Source organism: Delphinapterus leucas, chromosome 13 (genome assembly GCF_059928025.1).
Source record: "Delphinapterus leucas isolate spDelLeu-1000000601 "Yukka" chromosome 13, BTC_Dleu_Yukka2, whole genome shotgun sequence".
In the NCBI taxonomy this organism is placed as follows: Eukaryota; Metazoa; Chordata; class Mammalia; order Artiodactyla; family Monodontidae; genus Delphinapterus; species Delphinapterus leucas.
The window spans coordinates 26,773,092-26,791,007 of NC_143141.1; the positions used below are offsets into that span (position 1 = coordinate 26,773,092).

The following is a 17,916-nucleotide window of genomic DNA, read 5'->3' on the forward strand; positions in this document are numbered from 1 at the left end:
TCTCGATATAAAAGAATGGCAAAGCCTAAGCAGAAGACATCAAAAGAATGTCTGATCTGACAACCTTGGGCAATGGAAGCGCATCTACACTCACCAGGCTCGAGTGTTACCTGGGGGTCCTGTAGCATCTGTGAGGGGACCCCTGAGTCAGCCTCCCTGCTCGCCTTCCCTGCTCCATTGTTAACTGTGCGTCGTGTTCTTTTGGTCAGTAGTGTGAGGAAAGGCAGTAGCTGTCCCTGATTTCTCTTAAGTGAAGCGCTCTTCAGAATAGTTGTAACAAAACTCTGGGTTTGTAGAACTTCTCAGAATATTCTGCCCTAGGTCAAGACTGAATTCCTTAGCCGCTCCCAGCCCCAACTGCCCCAGAAGTAGGCAACATAGAAGGGCCCTGTGATCACATCCACCCCATGACAGTTTATTAGAGGTTGAAGGAAGCTTCAGGAATAACCTCTTATTCCCTCTGGGTTCCTAGCAGGAGTTAAATGGGGTTTGCGATGCATTTAGACTATTGCTAGCAAACTGGCTGAGCCTCCTCCCTCCCTCCTTAAATCAGCTGCAGAGGAACTGCTTCGTCAGTCTTCACTTGGAGGATGAAGGCGAGGAGAACCTGGCCCTTCTCCTCTATGCATGCAGTGCAGGAGCAAGAGAGAGGGTGACCTCCAAAGCTGCCTTTTTAATAAATGGCTGCATCCCTCAAGCAGGGGATCACAGTTCCTCTCAACTCGTCTCGTGGCCCCTGAGGGGAACCCTCCTCTGTTCCACTTAGGGACACTGAGGCTGGGGCAGGGGATTGTGGACCAGGGATGTAGAGTGAACAGCTGAGAGCAGTACCTCTGAGGTCCTGATTCTCCTTCAAGTCCTGGGCCCAGCTTTAATTTTCCTCAGCTAGCATTTAATGGGCAGATTAGGGAAGATACCCAACAAGTTCTTACAGGCCCAGCTGACCTGAAGAAAAAAAAAAAAAAAACATATGGACAGGGCAGGAGAGAAAGGAAGTGTACGTGGAGGGGAGCAGGGCAGGGAAGGAAGCTCGTCGTATAGAGCTGGGAGGTGTGTAGGCTCTGGGCCAGCCTGCCTGGGATGGATAACGGCTCCCCCAAGAGTGAGTTCCGTGACCTTGGGCAATGGGCAGGTTACTTAGTCTCTCTGGGCCTCAGTTACCTCATCTTTAAATTGTGGAAATTTCTTGGGGATTTAGGAACTTAGCAAGATGACGTATGTAAGGGATTGGCACAGTGCGTGGCAAAGAGTTAAGTTCTTTGAAAATGTTAATTAAGTCTAAGAGCACAGACATTTGTCAAGTGGGTGGTAGGGATTCACAAGGCACATTATTTACCCACTTGTGTTAGCATCTTGTCTTGGCAGCAGTTTTTAAAGCCAGCCCTTCCATGTCAGACAGGAGCTGTCCTAACCCGGCCCAGCTAGACTGTCGGCGCTGTGGCCCAGTCTCCCTCCCACCACCCCTGCCCTCCCTGAGCCAAGTGAGGAGAGGGAAGGGTGCAGCTGCCCTCACAATGAAAGCCAGTCCTTGTCTCTAAGGAACTGGAAGGAAATGGGAAAGAGTGGGGCCCGGGGTGGGGTGCAGGATCCCCACCCAGCAGTTGCTGACCCTCCCCCATGTCCTGTGCTCACCCACAGCGAATACAACCGCATTCAATGCTTCAGCCACGTCGCCACCAAACACCAACACTTCTCTGGTAAGTCCTTTCTTCATGTCAGACATGCAAGGGCTTATGTTTGTGGGGAGATTGAGAAGATTTGGGAAACTTAGACCAGACTTGCAGAGATTAACCCTGCTGCATACCCACACCAGGGTCACCCGCAGAGCTGTGAAAATGAATATTTTTAAGTATATACTGTCAAAATCCTATTTTGTCTCATTTTTTTAAATCCTTGTGCACAAACCTCCCCCTCCTCCCTCCCTCCCTCACACACACACACACACACACACACACACACACACACACACACGACGGGGGGGGGGGCGGGGTGGGGTGGGGTGGGGTGGGGTTGAGGTGAGGAATGGTAAGTAGGGCTGTGCAAGGCTGTAAACTTTCCCGCCCATCTTTCTGCCTTCTTCCCTGCCTTTGTACCGAGGACTCCCAGTTCCTAACCAACAATGCTACCCTCCAGCCCCAGAAAGCTTATTATTGCTCCCCCCTCTCTGAATCTCATCTGTCCTTTGCACTCATGTGTCTCCGAGGGCCCCTGGTCTGGTCTGCCTTTCCCAATAATGATGAGCAGTGGCCGTCAGGAGAAGACACCTAGCCTAAGTGGCACTAACGGTGGGAAGTAGAAAACCAGGTGAAGGGTAGCACCTGGTAGGTACTGGGAGGAGACTTTTGGACTTTTAGTGTCCCTAAGCTTGCCTCTTAACTTACCCCTGCACAGGCAGCTGACTGCTCAATGGCAATTTAACCTAAGATTTTCTCAAATATCTGATTTTGAGGGAGGAAAAATGGAATCAGTCAGTGCCTATGTATGAATACTTACTATGTGTAAGGCGCTGTGTGCGGGTGATGTGATGGTTCGAAAAACATCTAAGAAACAAATGTGGTCCTTGCCCTCCAACCTGCTTGTAATGTGCACGTGGAGATTAACCTGAAAAAGTAACGGGCAGCACAAGTAGAGCGTGCCATGCATCAAATATAGGTCGAATGCATCCTTCCAGCAGTGGAGGCAGGACGCACTCTGCAAACTAGAGAAGAAAGCCTCATAGAGAAAGTAGAACGCGATCTGGTCTTGAAGGTTGGGAAAGTTTGTTCCATAGAGAATAGCACATTCCAAGCCTAGGGACCAGCATAGACAGAAGGGCACAAGAGGAAAAGCACAAAATCTGTCCTGAGGACAGTGGGTGGACCAGTCCTGCTGAGACAGAGTGAGGGTGGGGCATCACACAGGGAAATCAGGAGAAATAAGTCAAGACAGAGATGTTGGGCCAGATCAGTGGGACAGTAGAGGCACGGCTACATTGCAGGGGGCATTCGCATTGTCTTGGTCTGTTGATCCCCATTCTATTGGTCTATTGATCTAAGCAGGCCCAGGGCCAGCTAAGATTCAAAGGGGAATCACCTTTTGATGGGAGGACGGTTGATGTCACATCACAGAGGAGTGTGGACACAGGGAGCCATGATCCATTGGGGACTGTTATTATATCAAACTACCACACTTCTCTTAATACAAACATACATTATGGCTAGTTGCAAACATCTGTTTACTTCATTATGTAAGTTCCTGAATATTTGCACATTTATTTTTCAAAATATAAATTAAATTTTATTATACATTACTCTCCTTCTATTACACTTAGAAACATATATATTAATATACATGTGTGAATATAGATATATAAATATATGTACCTATACATACTTAGGAACATAAATAAGAATATATATAGGAATGTGTATTTTATATATATATATATATATATATATATATATATATATATATATATATAAATTGTTTTGTATGCCCTGGATTTTAGGCATCTGGGACACCAAAGGTCAAGTGACTGAAGTGATTAACCCAAGAGAGGTCTGACAAGGGTCGGGTGTGAGCCCCTTTCCTTCTTCTATGCACACAAAAAGTGTGTGCATAGAAGAAGGAAAGGGGAGGATAAATGTGAGACACTCCAGGAAGGAGTTGTGGACAGGACCCATGGTTGATTGACTGAGATGGGAGCCAGTCCTGCACTTTTCCTCCTCACTCACAAAGCAGTACATCCTAGAACACAATGAAGAAGCACATGTCAGCTCCTAACCTTCCCAGGGAACCTCCTGCTTGTCATTCCTTGAAACAGCCTGTTCCCAGGACCATCACTCTGTTGCTGGGCACTATCATGGGGCAGGAGGGCTGGGGCCCCTTGGAGGGTGGGAGGGGTGCGTGGGCTGCCTGGAAACTGCAGTGGGGAGGAAACAGCTGACCTCCCAGGAAGGCCCTGACTGTTTCTCTCCTGTCTTGGTCTACAAGTACAACCCCCTTAACCTCACAGCGTTGGACTGGTCCCTGCTGAGCAAAAAGGAGTGTTTGAACTATGGTGGGCGCCTACTTGGGAATTCCTGCCAGTTCATCCCAGACTTGGCACTCATGTCCTTCATCCTTTTCTTCGGGACATACTCCATGACCCTGACCCTGAAGAAGTTCAAATTCAGCCGCTATTTCCCTACCAAGGTAACTTCACCCTACAGTCAGACAGTTCACATGGAAGCCACCACTGAGTCCCTGAGAGGGTTCTGGTCCAACTGTTGGAATGGACACCACATCAGCACTTGCTCACTGAGGTTTTTTCAAGTTAAGAACACAGACTTTGGATCAGAGAGAACTGGGTTCCCTTGTTGTCAAGCCCCATGACAACACTTGATATTGTCAGACTTTTATCTTTAGCCTAGTAGTATATTGTGGGTTTTTTCCTTTTATTTCCCCAATGACTAATGAAGTTGAAAATCTTATCATGTGTTTAATGGACATATGACCATTGACTTTCTTTTTTCTTTTTATACTGAGTTGTAATTTTAAAAGAAGTGACTTATAAAGAAGTCACTGTTATCTTTTTTAAAGATCTTTATTGGAGTATAATTGCTTTACAATGGTGTGTTAATTTCTGGTTTATAACAAAGTGAATCAGCTATACATATACATATGTCCCCATATCTCTTCCCTCTTGCGTCTCCCTCCCTCCCACCCTCCTATCCCACCCCTCTAGGTGGTCACAAAGCACCAAGCTGATCTCCCTGTGCTATGCAGCTGCTTCCCATTAGCTATCGATTTTACATTTGGTAGTGTATATATGTCCATGCCACTCTCTCACTTTGTTCCAGCTTACCCTTCCCCCTCCTCGTGTCCTCAAGTCCATTGTCTAGTAGGTCTGCATCTTTATTCCTGTCCTGCCCCTAGGTTTTTCATGACCATTTCTTTTTTTTTTATATATTCCATATATATGTGTTAGCATACAGTATTTGTTTTTCTCTTTCTGACTTACTTCGCTCTGTATGACAGACTCTAGATGACCATTGACTTTCTTCTTGTAAGAGCCTGTTTAAATCTCTTGCACATTTTCATCCGGGTTGTCTGTCTTTTTCTTTCCAATTTGCAACTCTTTATATATTCTGGATAGAAACATTTTTGTGATCATATGTGTTGCAAATATCTTCTGCTCTATGACTGACCTTTTTACTTTCTTAATGGTATCTTTTGATTAATAGAAATTCTTAGCTTCACTGTAATCAAATATATCCAATTTTTCCTCAAGGAAAATATTGGATAGAAGATATTCTCCTATGGTATCTTCTAAAAGCTTCATTGTTTTTCCTTTCATGTTAAATCTATAATCTACCAGTATTGCTTTTAACATATAGTGTGAGAAAGTGTTTGTTTTTTATTTAGATAGCCAATTGTTCTAGCACTTTAAAATTTTATTTTATTTTTACAAACTAAAGAGGAAATTTTATTTACTTAGGTAACATTTGTTTATAACATTATATAAGTTTCATGTGTACATTATGTTTATACTTCTTTTTTTTTTTTACATCTTTATTGGAGTATAATTGCTTTACAATGTTGTGTTAGTTTCTGCTGTACAACAAAGTGAATCAGCTATATGCATACATATATCCCCTCCCTCTTGAGCCTCCCACCCACCCTCCCTATCCTACCGTCTAGGTCCTCACAAAGCACTGAGCTGATCTCCCTGCCAGCACTATTTTTTTTAAAAAAGACCATCCTTTTCCCACTACTCTGCAGTGCTTCCCTTGCCATATATCAAATGTTCACATGTGATGGGATCTGTTTCAAGGTTCTTTACTCTGTTTCACTGATTTATTTGTATGCCAATATCACAGTCTTCATTTCTAAAACTGATAATAAGTCTGTATATCTTACAGACCAAACTTTCCCTCTTTGTCCTTCTTTTTCAATAATGCCTTGGCCCTTTGTATTTCCACATAAATTTTAGAATCTTAAATTTCACCAAAATAAAAACTTATTGGAATTTTGATAGAATTATATTGACTCTAAATGTCAGTCTGGGGAGAATTTACACCTCTCAAATTCTGAGTCTTCTAATCCTTGAATATGGTATACCTTGCCATTTATTAAGGTCTTTTATTTATTTATTTTATTTATTTATCTTTGGCTGCGTTGCATCTTCGTTGCTGCACACGGCTTTCTCTAGTTGTGGCGAGCGGGAGATACTCTTCGTTGCGGTGCGAGGGCTTCTCATTGCGGTGGCTTCTCTTGTTGCAGAGCATTGGCTCTAGGTGTGCGGGCTTCAGTATTTGTGGTGCACGGGCTCAGTAGTTGTGGCTCATGGGCTCTAGAGCGCAGGCTCAGTAATTGTGGTGCACGGGCTTAGTTGCTCCACAGCCATGTGGGATCTTCCTGAACCAGGGCTCGAACCCGTGTCCCCTGCATTGGCAGGCGAGTTCTTAACCACTGTCCCACCAGGGAAGTCCCTATTAAGGTCTTTTTTTTTTCTCTGTCCATAATATTTTGTAGGTTTTGATCTTGAGGTCTTGCATATTTTTTGTTAGATTTATTCCTAGGTACTTGATTTTTTTTTTTTTTACCTATTGTAAATGCTAACTGCTATTTTAATTTCATTTTCTAACTGTTTTGTGGCTAGAATAAAGAATTTATTAATCAAAACAGCACTTGCATATGTGAGCAACAGTTATGAAATGAGGAGGGGCACTGGGAAGATTTTTAGCAATGCTCTTCTAACAGAAACCACATGCGCGCTCTTCTAAAGCCATCTTAAATAAATTTTCTACTACAACTACTACCAACAATAATCGTGATGATGATGAAAAATATCTTTGATATGAATAATTGAATTTTTGCCAATATTTTGTAAAGACTAAATAAAAGACTTTTGGGGAAGATTTACAAAATACAAACTGAGCAAAAAATAGTGTACTTGCAACACGAATGCATCCTCAAGACAAATTCCCTCCCTTCCTTCCAACTTCCAACCAGATCATATCCCTAAGTTGCCTTTTATATAAAAATTCCAGAGCAGTGACTGCATCTGAGGATATCTATTGCCTGAAGGATGAAATAAAATTCATGTTAGCGTCATATTCTTTTATCACCACCTTTTTTCCCCTCAAATTAATACTTACAAAGTGCCATGTTGCTACCTGGAATTTAGTGTTGCAGAGAAGAATGAGATCATACCATTGCAGAGCCATCAGTTTGGTAAAAACACAAAGGTCTTGGAAAACCAAGTATTGGAAATGAAAAGTGATGGGTGGGAGTGTCACCAGGTTCATCCAACTTAGAGAGTGACTGGCACTCTCTGAGATAGCTGAAGATGGGTCTTCTGACTCTGGAGCTCAAGCTCTCAGCAGCTCTCCTCTTCACTACTGGAGGATGGGGTCTGCCTGGAGTGGGCAGGAGCTTCTCTGACTTGCTCATCTCTTTTCTGCAGGTTCGGGCCCTAGTAGCTGACTTTTCCATCATTTTCTCCATCCTGCTGTTCTGTGGAATTGATGCCTGTTTTGGCCTGGCAACCCCCAAGCTGCTCGTGCCCAGCGTCATCAAGGTTTGCCCAGGGCCCCTGCTCTGTGCATTCTCTCCTCCTGCCCTGCCCACCAGCTGCAGATCCTTTCCCCTCTATGCTGATCAAATTTTTATGTGCTCAGCCAAGTAACCACGTGGGTTCCCTGTATGCTCCACCCTTCCCACACGGCCTGCTAGGGGCGGTCCTTTGAGATAGTGGTTTCCTCAAACCACATATATCCACGATGAACTCCTGCTGTGTAGCCACAGGATGGGGAAGGTGCTGGAATCTACTCTCCAGCCCAGCTGAAGCCCCTTGATTTCCACTTACAGGTTTACAATTCCCTCACTCATGGCAGTCTACAAGTTGGGCCATCATCTGAAAATGATCCTTTAAAACAGTGATCCTCGGGAGTTCCCTGGTGGCCTAGTGGTTAGGATTCTGGGCGTTCACTGCCATGGTTCATTCCCTGGTCGGGGAACTGAGATCCCGCAAGCCATGCGGCGAGGCCAAAAAAAAACAAAAAAACAAAACAAAACAAAACAGTGATCCTCAAAGTGTGGTCCCCAGACTAGCATCTCGCCCTCATCTGGGAACTTGTTAGAAATGCAAATTATCAGCTCTACTTGAAACCCATGGAATCAGAAAGTCTGGGGGTGGGGTTCAGGGCTTTGAATTTAACAAGCCCTCCAGGAGATTCTGGGGCCTGCTTAAGTTTGGGAACCACTGCTTCAGAATTTCCCATTAGTCTAGAGTTGGTGCCATTTGCTTGTAGCTCCGCGTGAGCCCTGCTCCCTCACAAGGAGCTCGACCCCTCTAAACTGGACTGGGAGGTACAGGTTCTAGAATTGACCCTCCCTGCCTTTGAGGGCTTGACCTTTGCAATATTATTTCAGCTTAAACATCTCATAAAACTCATGTTGGCCTTGAAATTTAAAGTACTTCTTTCTCTGAAGTAAACAAAAGGTAAACTTCAGCCCAGCTCCTGCACAGATAATCCTTTATTCTTAATATGCAAGTCTAAATTAATGTTCGGTGTTTTACAGACAATTCTATAACCTCCCCAGACAGATGACTCAGAGAAGAGGCAGAAAGCATCAGGCACTGGGCCCATCATTTTCTTTTTTCTTGCTGTTGGGCCTCATTGCCATTTCTTGTTAACATCTTTTGCAATTAGTGACCACAAGCTCTCTACCAATGCCCCCTGACTCTGCACCTCCCTGTTTCCCAGAGAAGCCCATGGCGGCTGCAACAAACCATCTCCTTTGTTCTGTAGACACCACTGCCCTTCCCAAGTCTGTGCCTCCGGGGTCTCTTTAAAGTTGCAGGTGCCTAATGTCTTTAAGGGATAAGATTGCACTTGAAAAGTACCCCAGGTGTGGGAATAGCGGGAAGTCTGGGAGAGCGGGCTAGACAACAAGTGCACCGGGACAAGGGAGAGAGAAAAGGGCCTTCTCCTTTGCTCTGCTCAGCCCACGCGGCCTGATCGAGGCTGGTTCGTGGCCCCCTTTGGGAAGAACCCATGGTGGGTGTACCTGGTAAGCATCCTGCCCGCCCTGCTGGTGACCATCCTGATCTTCATGGACCAGCAGATCACGGCCGTCATAGTCAACCGGAAGGAGAACAAGCTGAGGGTAAGGCTGGTGCTAGGAGGAGGGGCACAATCTCTTTCTTTCCACAGAGTCAGAAGGAATGAAGGAGGGAGGAGGTGCTTCTTTCAAAATGTTGGGCCATTTGTGAAGCAAAATATGAGGGCAGAAGACTGGAGTTCCGGGGGTGGGGAGAATGTGACCTCAGGGAGAATGTGACCTCCAGATGTGGGTAAGGCCAGAAGGGCCAGCGGGGAGGCTCCAAGGACCAGGACCAAGCCCAGGATGGGCCACTGGGCACGGCTCCTTGCTTCTCCCAAAGTGACCCTCCCGCTCTGTCTCCTGACAGTGAACTTGGGAGTCTGAACAGATCCTAACAAGGGGATTTTGACCCAGAACCATAAGGCAGAGGAGCATCCATAGCCTTCCTGGCCCCGCCAACTGTCCTCCCTGCCTCTGAGTCTGAGGAGACTCAGACTACTCTCTCCCCCATCCCAGCCTGGGTCACTCTCGGCTTGGTCTAGGCCTGCCCCACCTGGGACCCCTCATTAGGGAATTATAGAGATACTGGGCTGCTGGGTAGGAGAACTTCTTCCCAAGGACCCAAACCCAGGGCCTCTCCAAGCCTGAACCCCCCTCTCCTCCCTTACCTGCATCAGTTCCCTGGTTCACCAAACCCTGGGGTTGGTGAGGCCTGATCACCTCAGGGCGGCAGTCCTCTCAGGGTGCTGTGTAGAAGCCCACGGGGAGCCCTCAAAACATGTTCCACAAAATGGCTGCCTTGGGAGAGTTCTGTCTCCCCCACCCCACCCCAACAGGTGGTTGGGAACAGGCTCCCTAGACAGCTTCCTCCCTCCCACTGCCCCTGCAGAAGGCTGCTGGCTACCATCTGGACCTGTTCTGGGTGGGCATCCTCATGGCTCTCTGCTCCTTCATGGGGCTCCCCTGGTACGTGGCTGCCACGGTCATCTCCATTGCCCACATCGACAGCCTCAAGATGGAGACGGAGACCAGCGCCCCTGGGGAGCAGCCGCAGTTCCTGGGGGTCAGGTAGGTGGTGGTCAGGGCCTGAGGACCACCTGGGCAGGAGTGGTCAGATTGGGGGTAGTAGGGAGAGAAAGCAGGTTTTTCTTACCATCAAGGTATTTGGGTGAATAGGACCCCTTCTCTAACAACCCAGGAACCACAGGGATAGGAGTGATATCCCTGAAGGGAGGGAAGAGGGAGACGAAAAGTCAGTTTTAAGCTGTGCTTTCTTCTTAATAGATTCCAGTCAGTACACCCCAGCCCCTACACATGCTCTCACCTCTCACCTGTATAGGCTGCTCAAGAGTTCCCACAGAGCCCCTTCTGACCTGACTCTTTGTCTCCTCTTCAAGACTCCCTAGCCATGCCGTCCCCCAAATACCCCAAAGCAGGGTTCGGGTCCTGCTCAATCTCCATTCCTCCAGAAAGCCTTTCCAGGACCACTCCCACCCCCTGGGCTGTGGCCCATGCCCTGTCACTTCCGTTCCTTCACTCGCCCCTCCTCTCATGTGAATGTTTCAGGCAGGGAAGCGCATCTTCCACCCCTTCGGACCTCTGGGGTGAGCCCACATCAGACCCTGGCATTCTCATACATGGCTGTCCTAAGAGCTTCTCCTCACTACCTCGGAATTCCTGGGCTGCCCGGCCAGCCCTGAGCAAGGTTCCTATGGTCAGGGCAGGGTCCCCTCCCCAACCCCTGAGCCCCAGATGGCTGGGCCTGAGCAATCTGCCCCAGAGCCCCAAGCTTCCCCTGGACTTGTGCCTGGGTCTGAGCACTCCAGAAAACATACCTGCCCTCCAGCCCCTGATACCTGCTCTGCCAGCAGCCAGGCCCCATTCCCTTAAATCCTCATTCTGTCATGCTTTACAAGCGTGCGACCTTGTTATAATCAAAAGGCAGGGATAATAAGCGCTTCATATCCCACTTCATCCTCACAACAACCCCTGAAGTGCGTGCCATTAGTCATGTTCTACTAATGCTGAAGACATTTAGGGCCTTGCCTGATGTCACACAGCTAGTAAGTGGCAGAGCCAGGATTCAACCCAAGCTGGTCTGGCTCAAGCACCCCTTGTTAGCCACTGCACTGGATAACCTCCTGAACACCCCTACAAATGCCCTCACCTCAGTTGGATTCCCTCTCTTCCCATGTGCCAGGCAGCTGGTCCTCACGTCACTGGTTTACTCTCTGGAATGGGGCAGCAAGGCAGAGGCCAGAGCCTCGGACACAACCTTCAAGTGCCCACAGAGGGCTGGAATGGTCATGGAGCATCTCCCAATCCACCCTGACCGTGTGTTCTTTTCTGCCAGGGAACAGAGAGTGACCGGCACCATTGTCTTCATCCTGACAGGGATCTCTGTCTTCCTGGCTCCCATCCTGCAGGTGAGGCTCTGCACCCTCTGCTAGGGCCCTGTCCGCCTGAGAAGGCACTGATCCGATGCCTCAGAGGGGGGAACGGCCTCCCCACAAGGCCCCTAAAAAGGCAGGATCCTATTAGGCCAGACATGTTTCATCATTATTACTGTTTTCTGTAATGTTGCATCCTTTATTATCAGCAGCAGGCCATCCTCACTGCTCTTTCCCACCCCTCCCAGGGTCCACCCTCACCTTTCTGAAGGACACTTCCCACAGACATTTCTGCCAATTTCCATCCTTGCTTAAATCAGTAGCTTCTCAAGCTGGTTGTGTTTCCACGTTGTGGTTTATGGCCTCCTTGCTCACCTATTTTCTGAAGTTTAAAACTTGCAGGGGAGAGGGAGGCTTCTGTCCTTGTTCTTGGGGCCTGTTTTCTGCTCCTCTGTTGCATGTCTTGGGCGCATAGGTGACTTTTTCCCACACTGTTCGAAGCCCCTCTTGCTCATGTCCTTCCAGATCAGCTGGAAGAGATGATAGCAATGGGGTGTGCATTTGGAGCATGGGTCCCCCAGAAAGGCTTTCCATTCCAGCCATTCACCTCTTGTATTAGTCTGCTCTGGGTGCCACAACAAAAGGCCACAAACTGGGTGGCTTAAACTAGACATTTATGTTCTAGGAGTAGATCATGGTCTTTCCTCATGTGTGCACGTCTGTGTCCTATGTAATGTGTCCTGTGTCTCTTCTTATAAGGACCAGTTGTATTGAATTAGGCTTCATCCATATGACTTAATTTTACCTTAATTACCTCTTTTAAGGATCTATCTCCAAATTCAGTCACATTCTGAGGTACTAGAGGTTAAGACTTTAACATATGAATTTGCCTGGGCGGGGGTGTGGGGGTTGGTTAAGGCGCAATGGCTCTTTGGCAGCCTCTCCACAAAAGTAGACATTCCCTGGCCATTTAAAATACTCTTATTAAATAAACAAAATGCCTGCCCCCCACCCCCCGTATGCAATCTGTTTCCTGCCAAATGGAAACATCCGTTAAAAAAAATACCCAACCTCAAACCTGTTTGGTTGTGCCCAGCACCAGTTCTCAAGCCAGAAATATTTTCCATTGTAAACAAATGAATTAACATCATGGTTCTTTAGCCTTCATTGTTTTACAAGCTTACCGCGAATGAGCTTGTAAAAAGATATTCAAAGGGAAAAATAGCTGCAAAAGATTGGGTGACTACAACTTAGCTTAATTCAAGAAAGGAAAGCCTTCTGAAGGCATTAAGGGAAAGGGCCACTGACAGGTCACGACGCGGAGTCTTAACCACTGCGCCACCAGGGAAGTCCCCTGCTGCAGTTTCCGGCACAAATATTGTAACTTCCAAGCTGTAGACTGTATTTCCGTATTAATTTATGCATCTTATAAAAACAAATGGCGGGGGCTTCCCTGGTGGTGCAGTGGTTAAGAATCCGCCTGCCAATGCAGGGGACACGGATTCGAGCCCTGGTCTGGGAAGATCCCACATGCCGCGGAGCAACTAAGCCCGTGTGCCACAACTACTGAAGCCCGCACACCTAGAGCCCGTGCTCCACAGCAAGAGAAGCCGCACCAATGAGAAGCCCAAGCACTGCAATGAGGAGTAGCCCCCACTCACCGCAGCTAGAGAAAGCCCGCCTGCAGCAATGAAGACCCAAAGCAGCCAAAAATAAATAAATAAATTTTTTTTTTAAATGGGGGAATTCCCTGGCAGTCCAGTGGTTAGTTAGGACTTGGCACTTTCACTGCAGTGGCCCGGGTTCGATCCCTGGTCAGGGAACTAAGATCCTGTAAGTCTCCCAGCACAGCCAAAAAAAACCTAAATGGGCTCTATAAATAGGATAAGATGCCAGATACGGGGAAATATTCATTATTGCTTTGGCTGTAATGAAAAAGTTTTTATGGGGTTTATTATAGCTCCAGATGCTCTGATATTATCTTTGCATTCAATCACAAAAGGATATGAAAAATTTGCCTGCTCATGTTCTTTTACAGTGAGAGGAAAAATATATATAATCATTTTATTTAACCATTAATCTATTTGATAAGTTTTATAGCATGGAAGACATCTAGATTTTTATTGAATATAAGATTTAAGATTTCTGCTTAGATTGTATCAAGGTGTATATCAAGGCTTTCAAAATTGTTAGGTGATTAAAGCATTATCACTAGCTGACACCAGTACTAAATATTAGATTGATTTTAGGTAAAGGAGAGATATTTGGTATAGCCAGTTAAAGAAAAATACAACTTAATCCAGATCTGTATTCTTAGATTTAATCCCAGAATTTATTACCAATCAAGAAAATTTTCCATAAAACTTGTTTAACTTTTTGCAACTGTAAGTTTGCCTAGTTCTGTCAAATTAGGCATAGCCAAGTACTAGACTCATAGAGAACTTACATTAGAGAGCTGTCTACCCAAGACCATACTTTAGTTGAAATTTTTCATTCTTATTTATGTAGCCAACAGAAGAGAGGTCCCTCTGATGCTACAAATTTAGGGGGTGCAAGTTGGATCCTAGTTACTAGTGGTTCTATTTTTATTAATTTTTCTATATCGCTTATTAACTTCACCTATTTTTGTACCAGTTCCTCCAGTCGAGTTCTGTTCCAGGGCTTCTCAAATTTTAATATGTATTCAGAACTAGAACAAAAAATTTCACAATTTGTATGGAAACACAAAAGACCCCGAATAGTCAAAGCAATCTTGAGAAAGAAAAACAGAGCTGGAGGAATCAGGCTCTTGGACTTCAGACCATACTACAAAGCTACAGTAATCAAGACAGTATGGTACTGGCACAAAACCAGAAATATAGATCAATGGAACAGGATAGAAAGCCCAGAGATAAACCCACACACATATGGTCACCTTATCTTTGACAAAGGAGGCAAAAATATACAATGGAGAAAAGACAGCCTCTTCAATAAGTGGTGCTGGGAAAACTGGACAGCTACATGTAAAAGAATGAAATTAGAACACTCCCTAACACCATACACAAAAATAAACTCAAAATGGATTAAAGACCTAAATGTAAGGCCAGACACTATCAAACTCTTAGAGGAAAACACATGGAGAACACTCTATGACATAAATCACAGCAAGATCCTTTTTGACCCCCCTCCTAGAGAAATGGAAATAAAAACAAAAATAAACAAATGGGACCTAATGAAACTTCAAAGCTTTTGCACAGCAAAGGAAACCATAAACAAGACCAAAAGACAACCCTCAGAATGGGAGAAAATATTTGCCAATGAAGCAACTGACAAAGGATTAATCTCCAAAATTTACAAGCAGCTCATGCAGCTCAATATCAAAGAAACAAGCAACCCAATCCAAAAATGGGCAGAAGACCTAAATAGACATTTCTCCAAAGAAGATACACAGATTGCCAACAAACACATGAAAGAATGTTCAATATCATTAATCATTAGAGAAATGCAAATCAAAACTACAATGAGATATCATCTCACACCAGTCAGAAGGGCCATCATCAAAAAATCTACAAACAATAAATGCTGGAGAGGGTGTGGAGAAAAGGGAACCCTCTTGCACTGTTGGTGGGAATGTAAATTGATACAGTCACTATGGAGAACAGTATGGAGTTTCCTTAGAAACTGCAAATAGCGCTACCATATGACCCAGCAATCCCACTACTGGGCATATACCCTGAGAAAACCATAATTCAAAAAGAGTCATGTACCACAATGTTCATTGCAGCTCTATTTACAATAGCCACGACATGGAAGCAACCTAAGTGTCCATTGACAGATGAATGGATAGAGAAGATGTGGCACATATATACAATGGAATATTACTCAGCCATAAAAAGAAACGAAATTGAATTATTTGTAGTGAGGTGGATGGACCTAGAGTCTGTCATACAAAGTGAAGTAAGTCAGAAAGAGGAAAACAAATACCGTATGCTAACACATATATATGGACTCTTAAAAAAAAAAACGGTCATGAAGAACCTAGGGGCAAGACGGGAATAAAGATGCAGACCTACTAGAGAATGGACCTGAGGACACGGGGAGGGGGAAGGGTAAGCTGGGACACAGTGAGAGAGTGTAAAACAGATAGCTAGTGGGAAGCAGTCGCATAGCACTGGGAGATCAGCTAGGTGCTTTGTGACCAGCTAGAAGGGTGGGATAGGGAGGGTGGGAGGGAGACAAAAGAGGGAGGAGATATGGGGATATATGTGTATGTATAACTGATTCACTTTGTTATAAAGCAGAAACTAACACACCATTGTAAAGCAATTATACTCCAAAAGAAATGTTTAAAAATTTTTTAATGTGTATTAAAAATCACCTGGGAATCTTGTTAAATGAAGATACTGACTCAGTAGGTCTTGGGGGGCGGGCGCCAAATTCTGCATTTAAAAAAAAAATTTATTTATTTATTTGGCTGCGCCAGGTCTTAGTTGCGGCACTCGGGATCTTTAGTTGAAACATGCAGGATCTAGTTCCCGGACCAGGGGTCAAACCTGGGCCCCCTGCATTGGGAGCATGGAGTCTTAACCATTGGACCACCAGGGAAGTCCCCCAAATTCTATATTTTTAACAAATTCTCCAATGGTACCAAATTATGCCGGTCCAAAGATCATACTTTGAGCAGCAAGGAACAAAATCACCCCCACCCCTCTCTCCGTATCAATGGATGGTCAGACTGATATTAGATACAGTGATGTTTATTAGAGGATCAGTGATAACGTTGCAGGAAGGGGGACCCCTTCCAGGGTCCAAGAGTGGGCTCTTGTCTAACACGCGGAAATGAATTGTCTGAGGAGATACACACGCTGACAAAACAAGAGACTTTATTGGGAAGGGGCGCCCGGGCAGAGAGCAGCAGGGTAAGGGTACCCAGGAGAACTGCTCTGCCACACAAAGTCTCAGGTTTTATGGTGATTGGGTTAGTTTCCAGGTTGTCTCTGGCCAATCATTCTGACTCAGGGAACTTCTTGGTGGCGTGCGCATCACTCAGCCAAGATGATTCCTGCGAGGATTCTGGGAGATTGGTAGGACATATGGATTGGTGTCTCCTCTCTTCTTTGAACTTTCCCGAATTCTTCCCGTTGGTGGTAGCTTATTAGTTCCTCGTTCCTTACCAGGACCTCCTGTTGTAAGATGATTCGTGCGCGTGGCTACTATCTTGCCTGGCCAGGGCGGGCGGCTTTGGTCAGTGTTTCCCCTAACAATAATCTTCAGTCCTTCCAGCACCAATTTGCAAATATTTGGTTATCTTGTCAAACGAGGGTACTGAGGGATGAAGTGACCATGTACCTGATGGGCAGCATAAATGGCTTACACACTCAGAGTTCATCCCAAGCCCCAAAGGTTTTTTGTTTGTTTTGTTTCCTTTTTTGCCTGCAACTCACCACAGCTCATTAAGACTGTGGATTACTGTATTCTGCCTCAGAGGAACTCCTGACCATGTGGAAGTGCCCCCTCTGGTCCCCATGTTGTTCTCATGATCTCAGCCTCAAATTATGTGGGAAGGCTGTGATGTCCTTATGTTTGTAGGGCTGTGATCCTTGTTCATTCCTTTAACAGGTGGTATAAAGCTGACACCAGAGGCATCTTTTTGCCACTTGACTGTGTCACTAATATTTGAAAAGGGCCTTTCCCTGGAGATCCAAGAAAGATTTGCACCGATTAATCTAGAATTCTAGATCACAGCACTATCACTTGTGATGTCATGGGCCATTGGGATTTTCTGAGAAAGCTGCTTCAGCCTGCAAATGACAAGACTGGAGACAATTTCCTAGTCTTGATAATGAGGTGACTTGATAATCAGTCACTGGTAACTATAAACTAAAACAACTCAGTTTGATGTGGTTTTCACACTCATTAGGGTGAAAGGGAAGTTTTAAGCCATCTTAAATTTGTGTTGTTACAGATTATAGCTTGGTCTTTTTTTTTAATTAATTAATTAATTTTTGGCTGCGTCGGGTCTTCGTTGCTGAGTGTGGGCTTTCCCTAGTTGTGGCAAGCAGGGGCTACTCTGTCGCAGTGAGCAGGCTTCAGTAGTTGTGGCTCGTGGGCTCTAGAGCGCAGGCTCAGTAGTTGTGGTGCAGGGGCTCAGTTGCTCTGCAGCATGTGGGATCTTCCCGGACCGGGGCTCGAACCCGTGTCCCTTGCATCGGCAGGCGGATTCTTAACCACTGCGCCACCAGGGAAGCCCCTATAGCTTAGTCTTTTAAGGTTTTATTTCTCTGTTAATTCTCCCACACTTTGAGGCTGATTAGTACAGATTTTTTTTTCAGATTATTTTCCCATCATAGGTTATTACAAGATATCGAAGATTGTTCCCTGTGTTATACTGTAAATCCTCGTTGTTTATTGTATATATAATAGTGTGTATCTGTTAATCCCATATTCCTAACTTATTCCTCCCCCTCCCTCTCTC

The 17,916-nt window shown here is 45.5% G+C and overlaps 1 protein-coding gene across 1 annotated transcript in view; it reads left to right on the top strand.

Annotated features, from left to right (window-relative positions):
* Positions 1-17,916, top strand: part of SLC4A5 (solute carrier family 4 member 5) — a 96,425-nt gene that overhangs the window by 66,245 nt on the left and 12,264 nt on the right. The window contains exons 15-20 of the mRNA XM_089922948.1: positions 1,639-1,697; positions 3,973-4,173; positions 7,430-7,543; positions 8,974-9,135; positions 9,962-10,140; positions 11,426-11,498. Coding sequence (XP_089779074.1) covers positions 1,639-1,697; positions 3,973-4,173; positions 7,430-7,543; positions 8,974-9,135; positions 9,962-10,140; positions 11,426-11,498 — 788 coding nt within the window. The remainder of the gene's footprint in view (positions 1-1,638; positions 1,698-3,972; positions 4,174-7,429; positions 7,544-8,973; positions 9,136-9,961; positions 10,141-11,425; positions 11,499-17,916) is intronic.